This window comes from Eucalyptus grandis, chromosome 5 (assembly GCF_016545825.1).
Source record: "Eucalyptus grandis isolate ANBG69807.140 chromosome 5, ASM1654582v1, whole genome shotgun sequence".
NCBI lineage: Eukaryota > Viridiplantae > Streptophyta > Magnoliopsida > Myrtales > Myrtaceae > Eucalyptus > Eucalyptus grandis.
This window is the reverse complement of record NC_052616.1, coordinates 14,015,266-14,037,804: the sequence shown is the minus strand read 5'-3', so window position 1 is coordinate 14,037,804 and position 22,539 is coordinate 14,015,266. Positions and strand designations below refer to the sequence as shown.

The following is a 22,539-nucleotide window of genomic DNA, read 5'->3' as shown; positions in this document are numbered from 1 at the left end:
CCATCTGCATCCCATACCACGTAATTTCCATTCTGTGCATCACTAGCAGAGCCTTCACGCAACATTTGCTGAACTGCGATGGAGTGTAAGTAAAGATCTTCTCTATAAGTAAAGATCCTCTTTTCGTCATTCTCACTCGATCTCTCTCAGTCCGACCAACCAAACTAGTCACAAGCTGCTGTACAAATCACCAGTTCTCAATGCAAACTATCAAGCCTGATTAAAGAGTGAACTGGAAATAGCCTCCCAATCTGCAATTTGACTTAATGAACACTCTCTGTAGAAATCATACCATTGATGTTGGCGAATTAAGCAAATCAGACTTCGAAGTAATTGTCTGTTATACCACTCTGATTGGTGATACGTGATCTCCCAATTCGAAAGATCGTTACTGGATTGAGACACCAAGTAGGAGAACCAAAAATGGGGTTTGATAGCTGTCCATGGTCCATGAATTGGGCCATACGATGCTGCACTAACTTGTTCAAAACACAGGAAAGAAGCCCTTTACAATAGAAATTCTAATCAATACCAGATTTCTAGAAGGGACCAAGATCAACCCGAACGAAAAATAAAACACACAAAGACGTTTTTCGAGGAACATTGTAGTCGTAAACTTTGTCTTTTCCACTGTCTCCTTCTCCCCCTTGATTCCATGTTTATCCACAGATGCCCATTAGAAAAAAGAAAGTAAATTTTCAAAGGGTTCTACACAAGCCGTCTTGGAAACCCTAGATAGCGATTAGAGTGACTGAAAACGAATGTTTAGTTAATTAACCCCAAGAGAAAAAGAAAGCAAAAGAAAGAACAAAGCTGATGGCGATGGCATTGTGAAACGTGGGAAGTTTACGTTTCTGTAGTCCTTTGTTTGTTGTTTCTATTGTGTTCTTTACTTGTATGTACCTGCATGCATGAGCTGCATTTTAGTGACTTGATTAATCACGTAATTACGGATGATTGATACGACAAATCAGGACTTGAATCTGTAGTTAATCTCTCACCAGACGACAAACTTGGCCGAAAGCGGTTTCATGTCAACCTCGATTCATCCACAGCACCATGTTTTGCTGTTCGACACCGTGTTAGAATTTGATTAGCTAGCTACTTAGACTCGGATGAAACAGTGGAAAATTCGGTTCGACCGATAAAAAAAAAATGGTTATAAGACTCCAGCCCGTAGCTATCATTAATAATTGAAAAAAAAATAAGTGGGGTAATTCATTTTTAGAATATTAATAACGATAAAGTTCATTTGCTGTGCTACAGCTTTTTCCTTCGATACCAAAATTCTCATAAGTTCTATATAAATGATGCAGATTATGATTTTGGGGATTACGTTAGCCAAAGAGATTTTCAGTTAACTTTATTTGAACTTAAAGAAATGAAACGAACTTGTGAATATCAAGTAGTATATATATTATATTCGAGTGTTTCAATTTGTTGAGTCGAAAAGTAATATAAATAGGATACTTTGTAGCTTATTTCAAATACAGATTCACTACAATTTCTGATTTTGACTATGAGGAATATTCATGTTCCTTCAAAGTTACAATAAGATTATCATTAATTTGAACATGCGATATGTATAAAAAGATAAAATAAAAATATTAAACATTATAACTCATTTTAGAACACTTCATTTTTTAATTCGAATTACTACTACGAAAAGCAATTAAATCTCACTTAATTTAACATTAAGAACTTGCACAATATGTCGGTAAGGACAAAGTTCACGAGCTTTAGTTTATTATGCAATAACCCTTTTCATTTTATTCAACAATTCAACATGTCTGATGCATTAATTTAACTAAGTAACCACTAAAGATGGAAGCATTTAGTATATACGTAAATTCAGCTTCTGGTTTGTAAATGTCAAAATAAAAGACAGAACTTGAGCTAAAATTATCCGTGGAAAATGCTTCTTTTTTTTGGAATATTACAGATAATGTACAAATCAAAACATCACCAGTGGTGGATACTGTGATGGAGCGCCTTTCAAGTTTCAAGACCCACACGTATTCGCGTGACCATCCTGTCTATTCAATTTTCAACATTCTTTTGCACATTTGCTGTTGCAAGAATTGCGTGAGCTTTTATCTACCAGAGAAAGTGACATCAACGTGAAAAAAGAAAGATAAAGCAATCCCCTTAAGTTTATCGTCCCGCATTTCCCGTCCCATTGAGCCACGGGCACGTTGTGTCTCGAAGCGACCGTTGCCCTTGTTGGGAGAACGGAATTTAGTGCGTCTTAGATTATTCAGTCTGATGAGATGTGTTTGCTCTCGTTGAGACACAGAAATTATTATATATTTCCATTTTCACTTATACACTCAAGAGTAACTTTGGAAGATTTATGTGTCAGAAAAGAAATACATAGAATAGAAAATTTTCTAACTACTAAAAATAGATTCCAAAACCTCCAAATCTGATAGCCCTATATTTGATTGATACACCCCTTCAAGTGGAAGAGTTGAGATGACGAATCTTCAACTTATCTTGTAAAAATGCAAAACATACTTTAGGAAGAGTTTTGGCAAGAACATCAACTAATCGGTCAGTTGCAGAGATAAACTACAAATTAAGCTGTCATTGGGCGGCACGATCACGAACAAAGTGGAAGTCAATTTCAACATGTTTGGTACGCGCATGGAAAACCGGATTTGCAAACAGATAAGTGGCACCAATATTATCACACCAAAAGAAGGGAGAACCTTGAAAGAGTAATTCGAGCCAAATGAGTTCAGCTGTAGCATCAATAAGGGCTTTACACACTCGGATTCTATGAAAGAACGCGCTATGGTTTGTTGTTTTCTAGAGCTCCAAGAGATCAAGTTAGGATCAAGGAAAATAGTGTACCCTCAAGTTGACTTCCTATCGCTAGAGTTGCTAGCCAAATTTGCATTGAAAAAGGCTTGCAAGCGAGTATCAAGAAGAAAAACCAAATGACCAAAAGTTAATCAACATAAATAAATAAAAAAGAATGACATTGGTGCCTCTTTGATGGATAAACAATGAAGGATCTATGTGACACCGAGAATCCCAAATGAAGCAAAAAATTGTGAAAGTCAGTGAAATAGGCTTTCGAAGCTTTCTTGAGATCATATAGAGAACAATACAACTTGCAAGCATAGTCATGAAGAGTTGAGTCCTCAAACTTAGGGACTGCTCCATGTACATCTCTTTAGAAAGAACCCTATGTAAGAAAGCATTGTGCATATCTAGTTATCATACTTGCCACCCTTAAGATATAGCAAGCGATAATAAAATGTGAATGGTGGTAATTTTCACAATTAAACTGAAGTTTTCCGTATAATCCAAACCTTGTTGTTAATGAAAACCCTTAGTGACCAGGCAAGCTTTATAGTGCTCAAGATTATCATCCACTTTGCGCTTAACTTTGTGAACCCACTTATACTCGATGAGGTTCATGGATGAAGTGCAAGGGACCAAAGACCACGCGCCATTTTTTAACAAGGCATTAAATTCATCGGTCATAGCTGCACGCCACTTAGGGTTTTTGTTGGCTTGGGTGAATGATGTTGGTTTGGTGAGGGGGGTTGTGGCTGTATTGATTTGAGGAGGACGAAAGCGAAGTTGCATGGTGTGGGTGTATGTTAGCCTAGGTGGGGGCGGCAGCGGCGGTGATGGCGATGGATAGGATGATGAGGAGGGGAATGATAAAGGTCATGGAGGGGCCTGGTTCTTGGGGCAGGAGAGATGGATGAATCGATATTAGACGACATTGGGGGAGCTGGTGTAGGATTCTGTGATCTAACTATATTGGTACGTGGAGGAACGCCAATAGGAGCAGAAGCCCATGGTACAGAGATATCGTAGAAAGTGCTGAATGAGTTGATGGACTGGTAATGGAAGAAGTTGCAAGGGAAAACACATCTCATTGAAACAAACATGTCGAGCAACATATAAATGATTAGCGACAGAATCAGGCAACAATACCCTATATGAAAGGGACTATATCCCAATAAAATACAGAACGAAGCGAAAATCCACCTTATGGGCATTATAAGAACGTAGATATGGGAAACAACAACATCCAAAGATTTTTAAGAAGGAATAATGCGTAGGATGATTATAAACTATTTGAAAGTGGGAGACACTATTATTGACCTCGGGCAGCATTCGGTTGATGAGGTAGACCGTCGTTTTGAATTCGTATTGCCAATATTTGTGAGGTATAGAGCCATGAGCTAATAATGTTAAACCGGTTTCAACTATATGCCTATAACGACGCTCAACCACCCCTTGTTGTTGATTGGTATGAGGAGCAAAGATACAGTAAGCAATACCAATTTTTGAGAAAAAAGAAGGGAGTGCACGAAATTCTCCACCTTAGTCCGTTTGAATGGCTCTTATTTTTCGTGAGAAGTGACATTCGACAAGAGTTAAAGTAAGAAAAACAAAGTAAATATTTGACTTTGCTTTAACAGGATAAAACCAAATAAATTTAGTGCAAACATCAACAAAAATAATGAAATAACGATGACCATCAGTTGAAAGAAAATGAAAAGGACCCCAAACATCACTATAAATTAAATCCAATGGAAACAAACTAAGAGTTGGAGATAATCCTAAGAATTGACGACTAGCTTTGTTCAATTGACAAGCTGTACATAATTGACTCAATGATGTTGACTGACACAACAAATTATTCTCTTTGACCATAACCCGTAAGAGACGCTCATGGGGATGGCAAAGACGTTGATGCTAGCCATCTAGGGAAATCCATTCCGCAATACTGGCAATAGGCATTGAAGGTTGTTGTGGTATGGCATAAAGACTATCATTACTCAGGCCAGAAAGAAGAACCACCTTGGTCACTAGATCCTTAACAAGAAAGTGGGTAGGATAGAATTCAAAGAAGACATTATTGTCTGATGCAAATTTTTGAAGTGAAAGTTAATGTTGAGATTAGGGACATGAAGATCATCATCGTTTTTTTTTTTTTGAACAACTAAGAAGATCATCATTAAAATGTAAAGAAAGATATGAAATAGAGAAGGGAATAGAAGAGGTACCAATAATAGTGATTTTGGAACCCTTACCATTTCCGACGTGTAGCTGATCCGATTCATTATAAGCTTTGTACGAAAAGAGGGATTGTGTATTAGACATGACATGGTGGGAGGGGTTTTGGTAGGTGTAGGTAAAAGAGGGGGGAAGGGCATGGCTTAGGTTGGCATTGGGAGAGTAAGAGGGTTGATAAGATGAAGTAGAAGAAGAGGTATATGTAAGGGGTAGGTAATAAGGCATACCTAAAGGGCAATAGAAGCATGTAGCAACAATATGATTTGTATGTTGACAAATGGAACACCATAATTGACCTTATTGAGCACCATGGGCACCACGGCCATGGCCAAAGCACCCCCACGACCTCCAGATTGAGCACACTTAGAGAAAGAGAAATCAAGAGGGGTGGAGACATTTCGTTGAGTAGAGTTGATTGTAGCAGAGTTAGCTTGAGCGAAAGGCTTGAAATTTTGCAACTCTTGAAAGGCCTTAATACTCTCGTGACTACAAAGAAGACCTTGAAGATCCGTAAACAAGATTGATCAAAACAACCAAGTAATGTAGGAACAATGTCTTGGAACATATTGGAGACCACAAAAGATATGAACATTGAAATCCTCCGATTCAAGAGGCTTGCCTGCAGCACCTGTCTCATCAGTAATGGATTTAGCACATTGGAGGAAATCAATAACTGATTCATCCTATTTCTATTATAGATGTCGAAGACTAAGATGAAGAGAGAGCATACATGTAGCGGAAGCTAAGCCAAAGAGGCATTGATAGTATCTTAGATGGATTTACTAGTTGTTTATCAATAATCAGAGGTAAAATCGATCTTGAGAATGATGCAATTAGGGGACTCATGATGCAAGCGTCATGTTGTCGTCAAAAAGCTACTTGGGTTGCATAAAAGGGGCATGTATTGGTTCCATCAACATGGCCATAGAGGTTTTGTCCATTGAAACTTGGCTGCATCGAAGGGACACGTTTTGGTTCCATCAATATGTCATAGAGGTTTTGTCCCTTGAAAAATAGGATAACCCATGCTTTCCATAACAAGAAATTGGATGTTGTGAGATGTTGGAAAAGGAAGTGGTGAGCAGATCCGAAATGAGGAAGTGTAGAAGAGGAGTTTGTAATGGCAGCTATAGTGGTGGCGAGGATTCTCTAAGGCCATATTGACCACCTTTGTAGAGCAAAAGAAAATAGGAGCAGAAGAAAGCCAGTGTTGAAAGGGAAGTCAGACCTAGATGTTTCTTATACCATGTTGAGATAGAAAATTTTGTATATTTTCATTAAGCATAGATGGGTATTTATATACTCGAGAATACATTCTAGAAGATTTATTTGCGAAATGTATAAAATAGAAAACTTTCTAATTTTTACTGATAAGATTTCAAAACTTTCAAATTTAATAGCCCAATATTTGATATATATATAAATATATATGGCTGATAGCTCTTCATGTGAGACCCATCAACTACAGTGCTTCTAATGTACTCACACTGCATGCATGGGATGCATTCAGACGATGAACGCATTCAAAACGGTACAAGTACCATCCCCGATGATAGAGGCCCATTTCCTACGTCATTGGGAGAGGACGCTTGTAATGTCCTATCCTCAACGACAACGAGTCAAGAAACTGGTAAGTGGATCTCTTCTGTTCTATCTTACTGACAGGTGAGCCTTTACTCTGCGCCCCACTGGCTCCTGTCTCTAGTGGGCGGCCAATGAAACGCTGAAACGTAGTGTTTAAACAGTGGGTTGGTGCTGACTTAGAAGAGTTGATGGCGGGACCCCTCTTTGATTTTGAGTTGAGTTGGCCCTGTTAGGCTGTTCCTACAGAGTTGATGGGCCCCGCTCGTGTGATCTTTCTTGGATGGTCTCCGATATAAAAAAAAAACCCTTCTTTGATTGTGGAGTGAGTAGTCCATAATCCTGTTCCTAAGTCGGGGAGTACTTTCTTTTGGAGTGAAGATAAAGTTGAATTGAATGATTTTGTAGTCCAAATCGAATTAATTCTTGGTTTTGCTTTCACTCTTTAGCGGTGGATTCGAAGCTTTGTTGAAAACTACAATGACCATTTTAAAAAATAAAAGTAATATCTCAAAAGTATTCTTAATACATTTATAGTACAAAGACAAAACATTCGATGGATATAATCTTTTCATATTGCCTATCAATTCGTGATTCTTGTAAAAAACAATAGACGGATATCGCCATATTATTTAAGATTAATTACGAAGTCGAAATAAGCGTATACTGTACATGTGAAACAGAAGGGAAGCACACCCAGTCATGTTGTACAACATTACGGTATGTTATCATAACTGAGTGAGTATACACTACGTATTTTCGCAATCAAGTTTGGAAAGTATCACGAAAGGAAATGGTCCAACGTATACGTCCGTTGTGCCCGCATGGACCACTTCGAGCTTTGTCGCGGTTCTCGACAGGTCATTCGAAATAGGAACCTCCCTCCAAACCCACTAACGCCAAACACCCAAAAAAGTGCCTCCGACCAAGTTTCAAGTCATGCTTTTATCTTACGAAGGGAAAAAGGCAAAGCCCTCGCACCGTTTGGCTAGGCTTCAAGATCAACTTCCATGTCGTGCTTTCTGGTTGCTTCCACTCTCGACCCCCAGCAGTCGGTTTCTATCTCTTTTTCAGTTTCCTTTTCTATCTCCTCGGATCACCATTGTCGGCCCCCACGAGATCTCTTATCGATTCTGCTCGGGATGCCATTTCCTAGCGCCCCCCATTTTAGTGCGTCGGCACGGCAACATCGACCGCCCGGAAGCGATACACGTACGTATATAACAGTGAGAAGCACTTACAAGATAATATAGTGCCACGTCCCCGTCGATATAATATGTAGAAAAAAAGGCGATTCGTTACAACTTGGTTAACAGCACATGAAGAAAGTTCAACGCTTATCACAACCGAATCTAGAAATGATCTTATCATGAATTTACCTCGATTGTATCTTAATGGGGAGAAAACTCGGTTGCTAGAATAGAACTGGTTAAATAGGAAGACTTCTAGAAATATAATTATGTAATAGTTGAATACTACCACCGCTTTGAGTTAGCTAATGAGAATTCATAAGAAAGTTATGTTTATTTTTGTGAATATAATATGATTTAACATGTTAATGATAAATCTACTCGTAAAATGACATAAAAAAAATAAGTTAAAAATTGAAATATTTTAATTTGAGTATGATAAGATATGTATTTATACGTGTATAAACTATTTGGCTTTATAAAAAGTGAGTATTTTTCTCCAAGTTGAGCAAAAGTGCGAGGAATGGAAGCTTTTATGCGAAATACTCATGCATGTATGTGTATCATAGGTAGGAGTATTTTACTAACAGACTCTCAATTTACTTTAGATACTGAATTGTGCAAATTCTTGCATCCTTGTTCTTCGACATTTTTAGTCTTCTGTGGCTGTGGCGTTTTCTCCTAATAGATACTACAGAATACAATGTGAGAGGTTTAGTGGATACGGATGTTCTTCTTCGCCTTTAAGATCATGAGATGTACTATTAAATGAACGGCGCAATCATTCACCTAGAAGACTATCTTCATAGGAAGCCATTGAAAGTACTTTACATGCCGCATCCCAAGGCATATTTTTTTCTTGCAAAACATAAGTACTGTACATCATATATTGTATCTATACTAGGAAGGTACTCCCAAATAGCTCGACGAGAAGAGAGAAATGAAGAGAAACGGGCTGCTTATATTGGAAAACAGTTTGGTTTTGTGCCTCCATTAATTGCTTCTTTCTCGAAGCCAATCAGAAAAGGCATCGAGGGTTTTTGTGTCAGCCCTGTAGTGCTTCTGAGTGAATTCCAGGAAAGTTGGCCATGTAAAGTCTGGGTATATTCTTCTTGAGTCCTGTCTATCGACCAATTGACTCGGTGGAGTCACCACCTTGTCCCTTCTTGGGCACAGAAAGAAAGCCAGAGACTTCCTCACTGCTTGATCATTCACCACCGCCCTGTGCAAGCAACTCTTGTAGATCCCATTTGATAGAGCCTGGACAAGCACAAGGCCACACAAAACTTCTCTTAGGCACATCAAGAGCCTTTCACTCAGTACACGTTTTAGTCGGTGGGGTTAAATTACGTACCATGAAAGTGTCGCCAATGTTGACAACAAAGGTGTCGGGGTTTGGGCTGACTGAGTACCACTTCCCATCGACAAACACCTGGAGGCCGCTCACTTCGTCCTGGTGGAGAATGGTTAGAGAGGTGGGATCGCAATGGGGGCCAGTTCCTAGAGTTTGGTCGGGCTTCTGACAAGGTGGGTAGTAGTTTAGTCTCATTATCGAGTCGTTCCCTTCGAAGAATTCCCTGAAGTGTGACCGCCCGACTCCTAGGCTTGTTCCTAGGAGCTCCATGATTCCTAGGGAGAGGTTGCTTGTCGCTTCGCAATATTCCTGGCATGTTTCCCTGAACGAAACCAGGAAAAGAAGAAGATGGTTTCTTATCTAGTGTAAAGAGAAGACGGGAATGCCACTCTCTTACCATTTGCTCCATTATATTTGATGACTTAGTACCGCTTGTTACACAGCTAAAATTAGTTTATTTGCGAAAGAATTGACACGTGCTTCCAAAGTGCATCGAGAATGAGTCGGATGAAACTAAAGAATGGAAGAACGTGAAGTTTTTCTTACCCGAACTCTCGAAAATCCTCTCCCATGACATTCAAGAAGTACTTCTCGATGCTTTCCGATGATTGGCCATCCGCAGAATAGCGGAACGAAAGCGTTTCCTTCCAGGGAAGTTTGGAGGAGAACCTGCCAGTGAAGCTACTAGCATAGCCCCAGTGCTCACCGGGCTTCCGCTGAGCTCTTTGCTTCGTTGAGAGTTGCATCCTAAAGAAGGAATCCACACTCTCATGAGCTTTCTTTATAAGCCTTGGATCCACCCCGTGATTTACGACCAGGAAAAATCCATGTTTCCTGCATGCATCATTTACTCGCCAAGCCGCTTCTGACACGGCGGTCGGGTCTCCAGAGAGGAAGCCCCCTAAATCTACCAGGGGGACTAGGAGTTCGGGCGCCTTGGTCAAAGACGGCTTTTCATCGTCGGGCCACACGAATTGGGAGGGTATGTTGGCTTGGTGTTGAAGAATGGAAGCATCAAAAACTGGGCAATGTTCGCTTTCATTTTTCATCAAGTCCCCCGTTGGTAATGAAGGTTGAAGAGGAAGCATTGGGATGCAACACTTTGACATTTTTGTGATATTGTAACTAGTGAGGGCTTTCAAAACCTGTGTTTTTACTCTTTTGAGAGAGAGAGAGAGAGAGATGGATGGCTAGTTGATTGAGGAAGAGAATGGAACGAGCTGGTGAGTTTAATAAGGAAGGTAGAGAGAGAGAGAGAGAGAGAGAGAGGAGGGAAAAGCCAAGGCCGTTCATTGGGGAGGTCGTGAACAAATGTTGGAATCTTATTGTTTTAACTGTTGCGTCATTCCTTTTACTCTCTCTCTCTCTCTCTCTCTCTCTCTCTCCCCCCATCCAAATCATACCCCCAATTGAAAATCCCTTTGATTTTTCAGTCACTTGGTGAGACGGGGGGTGGGGTTGGTTTTAGTCCTATATTTTGTCACTTCCAGTGCAATGGATGCAACAAGACTAGAGACTTGACATTGACCCAATAGTAACCAAAACCAGCATTTAAACTACTTGGACTCAAGACAGTAGCCAGAAAGCTGGCATGAAACACTTGTCCACACTCTTTAGCCCATATATAGTACAAATATAAAATCAAAGCAAGGCCAATCAAGGAGGTTCTCCTCCTCGGATGCCAAAATCCACCAACTAGTTATTGTGTTTCGGTGCCTTTGAACCTCCTCTTCACGTGTTCATTTGTTTATTCCTTACTGGATTCATGTGATCAGCTGTTTGAACTCATCCCACCCACTTCCCTCTTTTATATGAACTCTTGGTATGTAAACAGGGATTGTTATATATACAAACTAGAGCCATGTTCTGCGTGAAATGAGCTAATGCATACTTAAGAGCTAGGAGAATGCAGAGAAAGGAGTCTCCAAGTCGCATTGGTTTTTCTCTGCAAAATATGCATCAAGTGAAGCCTTCTTTGACCTTCTCCTACAGGCAAAAGACTGAGGACCTAATTAACAATGCCTGACTTGATTAAAAAAGAATTAGGATGGATTTAGCGAATACTTCCCCTTTTTGAAACAGCAGTTTACCTTGTGCATTTGCAGGGTAAACCCTTGTGACATCCCTGAGTTTTGAGAGAATCACAGTAACAATAGAGCAAGTTAAAATATGGAAACACTGCTGGCCACGAAAACAAAACCTGTAACAACAAAAACAGATGATGACTTGACGCATTTTTGAGTTGATATCTACTTCTCACAGGTGTCACCACCAAAACAAGTGAAACTGTGTTTTCTTCTAATCATTGGAGGAGGAAAAAACATGTGGCCAAAAGAAATCTCTAAGCTACGACAAGACACTTCCACAAGGATACACAACCTAGCAGGAAGACAATATTTTCAAGTCTGTTCTGTTTTGACAATTCTTAGGGAGACAGCCAGATTCATGGCTAGGAATATTGGGTCATTTGCCACTTGCTTTGAAACAACGAACGCGTTTTTCCTTTCCTTCGGAAAAAGAGGATGTCATGGTAATTTGCCTATAAACAAAAGCCTTTTCTTCTCTCTTTTTTTTCTTTTTTTCATGACACCTTCTCATCGAAATAGCCAATTCGAGCCCACATTCTCCATGTGATCAGTCACGGCATCAGACACAAATCGTGGCTTTATCGATAAAATCTGCCCCCAGCGAGATATAAAGCCCACCCAGAAAAGAGAGCCCAAGAACAGGATACCACGCATTCATAATTTGGATGGAGAATTTAATATGAACTCCCCAGCATTGTTCTCTCATGAACACAGATGAGTGGGCATCTTGCATTTCCCAACAAGGCAACAACGAGTAATGGGAAAAGGTGATGATCAAATCACGGATTAAGAGCTCTTTTCCAAAAGCTTAAACGCTGTCTTAGTGGACTAAAGCTGAAGGCTGTTGGAGAATCAATCCAGCGTTGCATGCACAGGAACCACCACAGTAATACCCATATAATCCTTAACCCTTCTGAAATCCCAAATCTCAACGCACTTACTTGCGGTCACCATCCACTTCGGAGGCGATCCTATGTCTGATCGTGGATGTGTGAGTCCACATGTTTGTGCCTCTTTCGGTGTTGAAGAGAGAAGAGACAAGCTCATGTCAGTTGGCCATATCACTCCCCTCTTATCCGCAGCACGATTCAACCAAAGTTCTGTCGTTGCTCTTGATGTGATCACCAAGTGCTAAAATGGAGAAAATACGTCTTATCACTCGCTATTATCACTCGCTACATGACTTCGTACTAGCTATGAATGCAAAAAGAATTGCCTAAGAGGTGGCCAGATCGGAACCCCAGGACAAGTGGAGTGCGGATCCATCGCACATTACTGAAAACGAAGTACCGGGACTTTCTGGTCCGAAAGAAGAAAAAAAAGATCCCGAGACTTTGCACACAAGAAAATGATGCTTCTCCTAATTTGGCTTTGCAGAAAGGCGAACTACGAAAGGATCTGATCTATAAATTACTAATTCTTGACTAGCCAACTGATGCCATGTCCCAAGATTAGCACCTCACAAAGTGATGGTTTGTCACAGCATCATGCTGATAAAAAGCAGGGCCACGAACTCCATAAAAAGAAAGCTAAGACCGATTCGATAAGCCATTTGCAGGATATCATTTAAAATTCTTGTGGTCAGACAAGCAGATTCTGATCATGAAGATGACTTACAGCTTCCCCCCGGAAACTATTTAAGTTCAAAGCATTACCCCTTTTCCACACCGGGGTGACCCGTACACATGGTTCTTTCGGACTCGGTGATGAAATGCGGGCAGGTGTAATGAAAGCTTCGATGATGGGGAGCAAAGAGATCTGGAATTTCTTATCAGGTTCGGACTATCTACGGGAAAAGAGAAGGATAATGCGAAGTGGGCTAATAAAGAGCTTGTCTTGTGCAGCAAAGATAGAGAATAAGAATAAGAGGGGCCAAGAGAAAGGAAGGAAAAAAAAATCAGAATCACATCACTTCGATGGATGGACGAGGAGTCTGCGAGAGATCACCTAGGGTAAAAATTCGTAAAGTTAGTCGAGGATCACTGGCACTCCGATGAGTTGAAGATTCGAAGGTTAGGTGTAGGAAGAGATCAATTACATTGCAAGATGAGGAGCATTTGTTTCACTAAAAACTTGACGATAAAAGAAGATGTTTTTCATGAAAATCATTTTCAAGAAAAAAATGCTTACTTTTTATTTGTTCAATAGTTTAAAGAAAATGATTCATTCTTATCAGAATGGGATGTTGTCTTCCCCCGACCTAAACTCGTTCTTTTCAGCCAATTAAAATTGATTTCCATAAATCGATTAGTTTTCCGTGATCCAAAACAATGGAAATTTGGGAAAACAATTTTCCGGGAAATAATTTTCCTTCAAACAAGCGGACCTCAAATCTCTACTACTATTCTATAGATTCCTGTGTAGGTCAACTAGAGTGTCACGCTTGATTGGTTGAACGTTTTCTCACCTCAAGGGTCAGGCGCTTGCACTGTGCTGGACAAGTCGATCCTCAACTTGTGCACTCCAGGAAATTCTCGATTCTATTTGAAGTCATCCGAGTGTCAACTTATTTCTGCCGGTCGGACAACACATTTCTTGCAATCACTTGCAGGTTTTCAGAGCTCATTTGGATAAAAAAGGTACCGACCACCTCGCGATTTAGAATCTCGTTCAGTGGACAAGGAGTTTCATTCAACTTGCTGCTGCAGGAGAGGATTCAAGATAGAAGTGACAGGGAAAAGACTAACCGCCCCCTTTTTACGTGATGCTGAGCTCCCATCACTTCATTTTCGATGCCGCTTTTCCCATTAACCAGACAAGACGTTAGGTGATTCTAGAGTTTTCATGTATGCGATTATCTCAATAGATGAAGATTAATTTAACAAAAATCAAGCAATTTATACTGGTTGTTAGGGTTTGCAATTCTTGTTAATGTTTTAACGAATTCCTCAACATTTAAGTAAAGTTTGATGATCTCGTGGATCCTCCTATAATTGTGTGAAAGGCCTAAAGCTTATACAAGTGCAATTCAGACCCAAGCTTTTATATATATGCTATTAAGATTAAAGCTTCGAAGCAAAGCACGGCTGCCACTGAGTTCAGTATTTTTGGTGAGCGAAAAATTTTAGTCCTCAACAAATTATTCTCCATCGTGGTTGGTTCGCATAACACTAAGGCTGCCTCCACCTAAACCGCGTCATTAGCAACAAAAGTTTCTTTGATGCACAAACGCCGGGGTCATGTTCGGGTCTCCTGCTCGATGAACTCCACGGACAACCATATCGGAAGCTCACGCCGAAGATGATTCCGCTCCTTGGTCGGTCTTAGCTTGTAGTGGACCACCGTTGCCTTTGGCTCTCCAACTCCATCGAGGATAGAACAATGTTCCCTTCTCTAATACTAAAGCGAGCATGAGCATAAGTTGAAGGATGTGTCTTATAGCTTACAGAGAAAAATTCGAGATTAACAAATAGAAAACATATCCAAAAAGAAATGAAATGTCCACTTACAGAAAGATTCCAGAAGTTCAATACGTCAATTCTCTCTACAATTTGAATAAGAGGAACAAAAATGCTAAGTTCTGAAAAGTTTCATCCGTCGGATGACAAATTAAACCATGAAATTTTAGATTCTAAGTCATCCGAGTGTCATTCACTTTACCCCTGATTTTCACTTTCCAGATAAAGAACTGCACCTTTCCTTTTATGTTGTTCCAAGAAGATAAAAGAATGATGGCTGGTACATCAAGAACACAACTGACAAATCATAACGGCTTGCCAGAGGAAAATTATATATGAGACAGAACATTTGTGATCATGCTACAACCACCAGTCGCCAAATCACACATATATGAACGACCATGAACCATCACAATATCATGCCGTCCAAAGACAAGTGCATGATTTCACACTGGTAACTCGTAAGAAAGACTAACAAAAGTAGCACCACAGATGCTACAGAGCTCTACTTAGACCATGAATACAAGGAAAGCCAATAACAGGAAACAAAACAAGTTTTAACAATCTACATGATTCTCCGGAACTAACTAATGTCCAAAGAATAAAGCGAGTTTTCCAATTCAATCACAAGAACTATGAGATACTTGTTCATGACACCCCATGTTAGACATTGAGCTGGAGTGGACTATATCAGTGAAGTTTTACAGGTCAAGTGGGATGTTCAATGTAAACTACCTTCAATGGGTAAGGGGCAGTGAGAATGAATTCAACGAATTGTGAAGCAATTTAAACAATGTGGAAAAGAAGAACCCCCGCATCAACAGAACTTAATCCCTTCTCAGGCATAGGAAATGGTAGTGATCCTTTTGCCCTGAAGGACATAGAGCATTCAACTGTACCTTGGATTTCTTTGCCATGTTTCAGTTGCTCAAGTTGCAGGTCCGCAGGTAGGGATGATCATATTTGATATACTTGGTCCAGTACGGTCGATACTTTGTCATGGCTAACTCGAGCCATGGTTTCATATTTCCATTGTAATGTACAACGGCTGCATTATCAATATCTGAACGATCAACACTTGGGTTGTAACCTAGACCAAGCACATGCCATGACTTATCAAGAGGATGCGTCAACCCATAAAATGTGATCAACCCTGGAGGCAGTGTTCCAAGCTTCCAAAGAACTCTATCTTCATTCTGTAACCAAAAGAAAAACAGTAAGTTTTTTCATTTTTTTTGGTGGGGAGAGGGAAGAACAATGTAAACAACCTTAAAACTAGTCACTTTACTTTCACTAAAAAAAACTTGCGTTGCAATAAAGTAAGTAGCCCGTAACTGAGCCAATATATTCAACCAACTAAAATTCAAACTGTAGGTGTTCAGCTGACAAGTCAGGTCCTGATCTATGGTCCAAAAGTAGAATATAAGCCAAAAGGTACCCCAATTTTAATAACATAAATCGTGAGTTTAATGCTTCATTTCATTTTCCTAAAATGAAAAAGAAAATGGGAAGAAAAAAAACAGAAAGAATGGTTGTTGACTCACCATATTTTGCCACTTGTGATATATCCCAGTGATATCCCTCTTTTTCCACTCTTTAAGATCAAACATGTTCATGCCATATGCCCATCCACATGCATTTGGGTCAAAGTTTCTTGCAATGTGAGGATTCGAAAAGTTCAGGTACTTGTCAAAACGATGAAAGCTCTCACCACAGGTTTCCACAGCACCATTTACTTTCCCATGCAGATTAACTGACCATAATCCAGTCAAGTCCTTCTGGACAACAATATCATCATCAAGAAAAAGAATTTTATCCAACTTAGGGTAGACCTGTGGAAGATAGAACCGTAAATGGTTAAGCATTGAGAGATATTTCGGGTTCCGATACTTGAGATTGGAAGACCCTGATGAAAGTGTGGTCGGATGATCTGCTTTAAAATAATACTCTTTCATTGCAGCTGACTCCAGTTGACGCAAAACTGGGCAATACGATGAGTTAAGCCACTTAAACTCATCAACGTTCTCAACATGGATTGTTGCTTTTCCAGGAGGATTTAGTAGAAACCACATGTTCATTGCCCCATAGTTAAGTTTATCAGTAACAAGATGAAACACATGTTTTGAAGGATCCTGCAGTCCAAACACGAAACATTTTCTGGTAAGAGTTCCAGTCAGTTAAGATACTCAAGGACAAAAAAAATCAGGAGAAGTTAGTCCACTATGAGATCAATATCAACAGCAGTCAATCTCATGATTGTTGGGTTCAAAAGTTTCACTACAAAGATTATTTTCTCAAAGTTACCATGACTGAGACATGCCTCATTCTTCTTGAAATGAAAGCAAGAGAAAAATCCTGACAATGCATTGTACACACAAGTAGAAAATCGGAATTCTATCTCACCTTTGCATTCATAATTGTTGAGTTGACAACTACTGATGCAGCCAAAACATTGTCAGAGAAGAGAGCATAATGGTTAAGATCACGGTTTTCCAAGTTTTCTCTTTGAGGGAACTTTCTCTTCTCAGGGGAAGGAGATAGTATTCAATGGTTAAACGCATGGACAAACAATGAATTGCATTTGGAATTGTTTTAGCAGCCAGTTGACTCAGAAATGTGCTCTGCCTTTTCAAACTTCTAACTTGTTCATCTGCTGTTTGCAGCATAGCTCTCAGTTTTCCAGTGACTAATTTGCAATCATACAACTGCTCCCTAGCTTTAGACAAAACTTGGCCCATAGCCTTGATTCTCTCAGGTGCACTACACAAAATATGTCAAATAGTAAGGTGAGTACCATTTTCCCACATCATGGAAACAAAAATATTTGAGTAATTCATAAAAGTTACAAGATTTCAGTACCTGTGATGCAGATCAGCATCACCACTTGCCTCCCTAAAGCACGCTGACTTTCTTTGATCCGAGTTTGCAATTCTTGGTATAAGTCAAGCTTGTTTTTCATCTTTGCAATGGTTAAATACACCCTTGCCATTATCATTTGGTCCCGCATAAAACGTAGGGTTGAATCAGTGTTCTCATTCTCGTTTTCTTTCCTCCAAATGCTATACTTCCCCAAAACAGCAGAGTCAACTGACTTGGAGCGTTCAATGGCAGCATTTTCAAGTTTAACTGTTACTTCCTCATCTTGTTGCACCAACTCAGCTGCACGCTTTAGACGTCTTTTCTCTCTAAGTTGCTGCAGAAGTGGTCATAAATAGAAGTTGGAAACAAGTAAGCAAATTGCAAACAGTGACAGTAAAAGCAGTTGTCAAAAATCCAATTCCCAATACAGATGTTCCCCTCGTAATCTACAAGTTGATGGAAAAACTCTGGTCCTTGGGACAAAACAAGGAATAATAAATCATCATTACAGAAATTCTCATTAACCAAAAAGATTACCCTACGAGCAAGCTTTGCAGGTGAATCAACAAATTTTGATTGTTCATCTGCAAGAGGACATAAACAATGATCAGAAAGTCTCCATGGGTACATCCAAAAATTGCAGATAAAAGAAAGCTACCTGAAGACTCAGTCACCATGCCCTTTGGTGTTTGTTGTTTCATATTGTCAGCTGACACTTTAGGCTTCATAGTGAGGGGCCAAAATAAATAAATAAATCCAGAATGGCTTTAATTAAACAAAGGTCACAGTTATGTTAACAGATTTTACTCGAGTAAGAAATAAATACAGAAATGAGCAAAGAAAGACTATAACCTTATTCTCAAATGATGCCTCTGATCCATCTATTTTCCATGAAGCAGACATGTTGCTTTTTCTGAAACTATCAAGACTTAAAGGATTTGAATCATCTATATTGGCCGTGATGACGTCAAGTACCTAGATTTAAGAAGCAGAACATAACACCAAGGCAATATATATCTCAATACTATTACATAGCAACCAGCAATCTTAAAGAGGCAGCTCAAGTGGAAGTCATCAAATTTGAATGTTACCTCTTTAGAAAAAAGAGACGAAAGATGTTGCAATGCCATCCTCTCTCGCCAATCAATGTTCTACAGTTCCAAGAACTCTGTACGTTAGCACATTTAAAATAGCAGAAATTCTTGAGGCATTAAAATACATATCAAAAGTGTACCTCAGTGCCTGAACCATTTGAGGCATTGTCATCACCTACAAAAGGGGAAATTCGTAAACATAAATGATCTTTATTGGGTGAAAATTGTAGATGGAAACACATAAGTTCACAAGAGATAAATTACTGCATCACCACAACATATATAAGCATAGGTAAATTCAAAAAAGTTCACAGGCTACAAGTGAAACTAGCAATTTCCTAATATCAGCCCCAACCAGTTCCTTCTTCCCAGATACGAAACAGAGGCTGACTCCTAAGTTAGGTTTATAATAAAGCTGAACTTTGGCTCGAATGGAACAAAGATGGAAAGCAAAGCATGGGAAATTAGCATTCTCATTCTCATGGTTAACTGTGACAAAGAAAGATGCACAAATGGAAGGGTAATTAATTTTCTAATGTTTGATTTGGGACTACATGGATGGACATAAGAGTGATAATAATATAAAGCTATTCAAACTGTACTCTACAGGAAGCACAACTTAAGTTCGAATGATACTAGTACGGGAAGCAGAGAATGGGAATTAGCAATCTCATTCTCATGGTCAACTGTACAAAAGAATGATGTACAAATGGGATGGTAATTCTTGTTCTCATAGATCAACACAGAATGATAAAAATAGGACACTATTCATACTGTACTCAAGAGGATGGATGAAGGCAAGAATGTACACGTCCTATCTTTTTCCGGTACAGCCCAAAAAGATCAAAAGCCACTGAATAACAATGGCCATTAACCAACTAGCTTGGCTGTCTATTTCTTACTACAATTTCATTTCAGCCCCATTCTCTCACACCACTGGGACACGATGCTCTCCTTGGAAACTCTACCATTATTAACAAAAATACTCTTGACCAGCATCTTTCCATAGAGTGACGTGAGCATGGGAAAACAACCTAAGACCATGGGCATTCTCCATTTCTTCAGTTTCAAAAATTATAATCTGTAGCCCAGGCTTTCCAGCTTCAACATAATGATAAACTTCTTTTCTAATAGACATTCCGAAATCTTACTTCCACAACCTGTTCCAAAATTGGGAATTTGAAGCTTTGTCAGTCCTCAAATTTGCTGTGCAACTTTAAGATTTCTCTTCTGTCATCACTTTGTCTGAGTAGTGGTAGAGATGGAACTTCTTCTGAAAAGTCTTATTACAACTTGCTCTAAAAGAAAATTGTTGGTGGCAGAGAGGCTTTTCCTTAATAAGCTATTTGGAAAGTAAGAATACCATCTGGAGTTTCATTCTTTGCTTCAGAAGCATCCTGGGAATGTATTCTCTACTTAGATAATTTGCAATGAAGAGATATTGTGCTGATCAGTAGATGCATTTTTTGAAAAAGAGAAGCAGGGACTATGAGAAATCCCCTCTTTCACTGTCCGTGCACAAGAATGATATAGGTGGCCTCTTATTCCTGCACAGGCTATCTTGGGTTATAGGAGGATCTATTTAACGAGGATTATGGGCTTGGCATGGTCTACTTTTGCCTCACATTAAGGAAAGATGGTTTTCTTCAATGCCTCTTGCTGTTTTTTAATTGATTTGGAAGAGCGAAATCAGAGAGCCTTCTTCAGGGAGGAGATGCCCATTTTATGAAATTGTTGGAAGTTGGTTGAAAATCTCACAGTTATGCTATAGCGGAAAACATGTGTGGATGCCAATGCTTTAATCGACATGGTAGATAATTTGTCTTGTAACTTAGCTCTTTTGGATCTGAGCTCTACTTGTATATTGGTCTGCACCTCCTCGGTGCCTTATAATAGTCTTTTCTTTTACCAATCAAAATGAAAAATCATGAATTATCACATGCTACTCGTTTTAATGATCACAAGCCAATGAACCATATTAAGTGGGTAATTTAGACCCGTGAAATACCACCACCAAACTCACAAAGATACACTTATGAAAGCATCTCTCATAGGATGGTAGAAACAGTCTCCGTTTCAGATTGCAACTTTTTAAAATGTTTTCTGGCCTAGAACCAAGAAACCCCCTAAATCTGTCCTTGTAGACATTCTGAAGAAGCTTAAATCAAAGGCATCGGCTTTTTCTGATCCTATTCCCCCTTGCAGAATTTGTTGCTACCTAACTTGAAAGTTAGTTGCAAAAAGGTTTGCGTAATCTCGGGTTCATGAACCTAGCTGCAGAAGTATAAAAGTTGCTAAGGAGTTGGCTGACACTAAACCTCAACTAAAACTTCAATATGTGATAATGTATTTGGGCTTATGGGAATCTACTTCTTGCTACCTCATAGTACGTCATTGCCTATCCATCACAAATCGAATCTATTTACGTCAATGTTGTACCGAAACAATGCTAGCACCGTCCAGTCATTTAGAGAATAGAGTCATCCACAGCATATTTCCTCGTTTAGGGCCAACTCCTCGATGATCTATAATCCCAATCATCTTTGTCGTCACAGTCATTAGATATCAGGAAAAAAAGAAACACAACACAAGCGATGTCAAGTCCACAACCGCAAGGGAAAAAGAAAGCTCAACCAAGAACCTATCTAATCACTTAGCGAGATCTGCACATCCTACTCAACGACAATGCCACGCGCAAATCCCACACTGCGAAAAGGAGCAACAGAAATCGCGGCTTCATCGCACACGAGCACTACTGACCGGTGTGGAGGCCTCGGCCGAAGAAGAAAACCAGAGGCGAGAGCACGCAGAAGAAGACGAGCACGACGAGCGCCAGCCGCGATCCGCCGCTCCTGCCCCGACCGATCCCGACGCCGGACGCTCCTCCTCGCTTCAATGCCATCCCACCGCCAAAAAAAAAGCAAGAAAGAGAACCTGCAAAACCGCGACAATGGCAAGAATCAGCCGCCGGAACGTCGGAATCGCGAGCCGAGAGCGAGGGAGCGAAGAGAGGAGGAGGGGGCGATGAAGGAGTCCGCGATCGTGCACACCTCAAATCATGGAGCGATCCGGAAGCGGAGATCGGAGACGGCGGCGGCGGCGGCGGCGGGGGGCGGCGGAGGGGAGTGTCGGTGGGCGTTGCGGCGACGGCGAATTTGGGAGAGTAGTGTTGAGTAGGAAAAGATTCAGGAAACGGACGCCGGAGAGAGAGAGAGAGAGAGAGAGAAAGAGAGAGATCGCTTTCGAAGGGGCTCGTTCGCCTGTGATATCACGCTCTGTTGATTATCTTGTTTGTCGATTAAGATGGGGATTACCGCTAAGTGACACCGTTTCGCACAGTGGCGTCTTCTTCTTCTTTTGTATTTTTGTCGGTGCCAGGCTGCCAGCAACTTCTAGTTTTGCCCATATTTCATTTTAGTGAAGAGTAGAACTCGAACCTAGAGAAATGGATCGGTGGGAGCCTATCTTATTTCGGGTTTCAAAATGAAAAATCTATTTTCACAGGTAGGCTAGTGGAACATGAAATACCGAACAAGTTTTTTTCATTTTTTTCGATTTGTCTCTTCATGTGATCTTATAATGTTTTGTAGTGTCCGATGATAAATATATAAAATGAAACCACTTATCCGAGTTTCTTATCCGAGTTTCTATTGTATGACCAAGATTTTTACTTTATTATTATTTCATATTATTCGTGTGTTTAAATATAAGTTGTGATTAGTAAATTAGTAGTAAATGATGGTCATTAAAAGTGATAATTTACTGCAATTTCAATTAATAAATAAGTAAAACTTGGATAAACTCTAGAATCAATCCTAGAATCTGTAACATGATAAGTTTCAAGTTCCCTATCTTTAGTGAAGAGAAATTCAATATATGGAGGTAGATTATATAAATGATATCTAGATTTTAACCAGATGTGTAATGTCA

The 22,539-nt window shown here is 39.8% G+C and overlaps 2 protein-coding genes across 2 annotated transcripts; both read right to left on the bottom strand.

Moving 5' to 3' along the window:
* Positions 1-8,581: 8,581 nt before the first annotated feature.
* Positions 8,582-10,360, bottom strand: LOC104444299 (gibberellin 20 oxidase 1-D). The gene is made up of 3 exons (XM_010057955.3): positions 9,718-10,360; positions 9,172-9,493; positions 8,582-9,077 (listed from the first exon to the last, which is right to left on the bottom strand). The coding sequence occupies exons 1-3, from the start codon at positions 10,278-10,280 to the stop codon at positions 8,811-8,813; spliced, it is 1,152 nt and encodes a 383-aa protein (XP_010056257.2). The 5' UTR covers positions 10,281-10,360; the 3' UTR covers positions 8,582-8,810.
* Positions 10,361-14,954: 4,594 nt separating this feature from the next.
* On the bottom strand, positions 14,955-21,864 carry LOC104444298 (polygalacturonate 4-alpha-galacturonosyltransferase). The gene is given in 13 exon segments (XM_010057954.3): positions 14,955-15,852; positions 16,201-16,788; positions 17,060-17,190; positions 17,193-17,416; positions 17,516-17,546; positions 17,549-17,849; positions 18,053-18,099; positions 18,174-18,237; positions 18,368-18,490; positions 18,607-18,666; positions 18,750-18,784; positions 21,370-21,543; positions 21,660-21,864. Coding segments are annotated over 12 exon segments (2,022 nt in total). The 5' UTR covers positions 21,512-21,543; positions 21,660-21,864; the 3' UTR covers positions 14,955-15,576.
* Between the last annotated feature and the right edge of the window lie 675 nt (positions 21,865-22,539).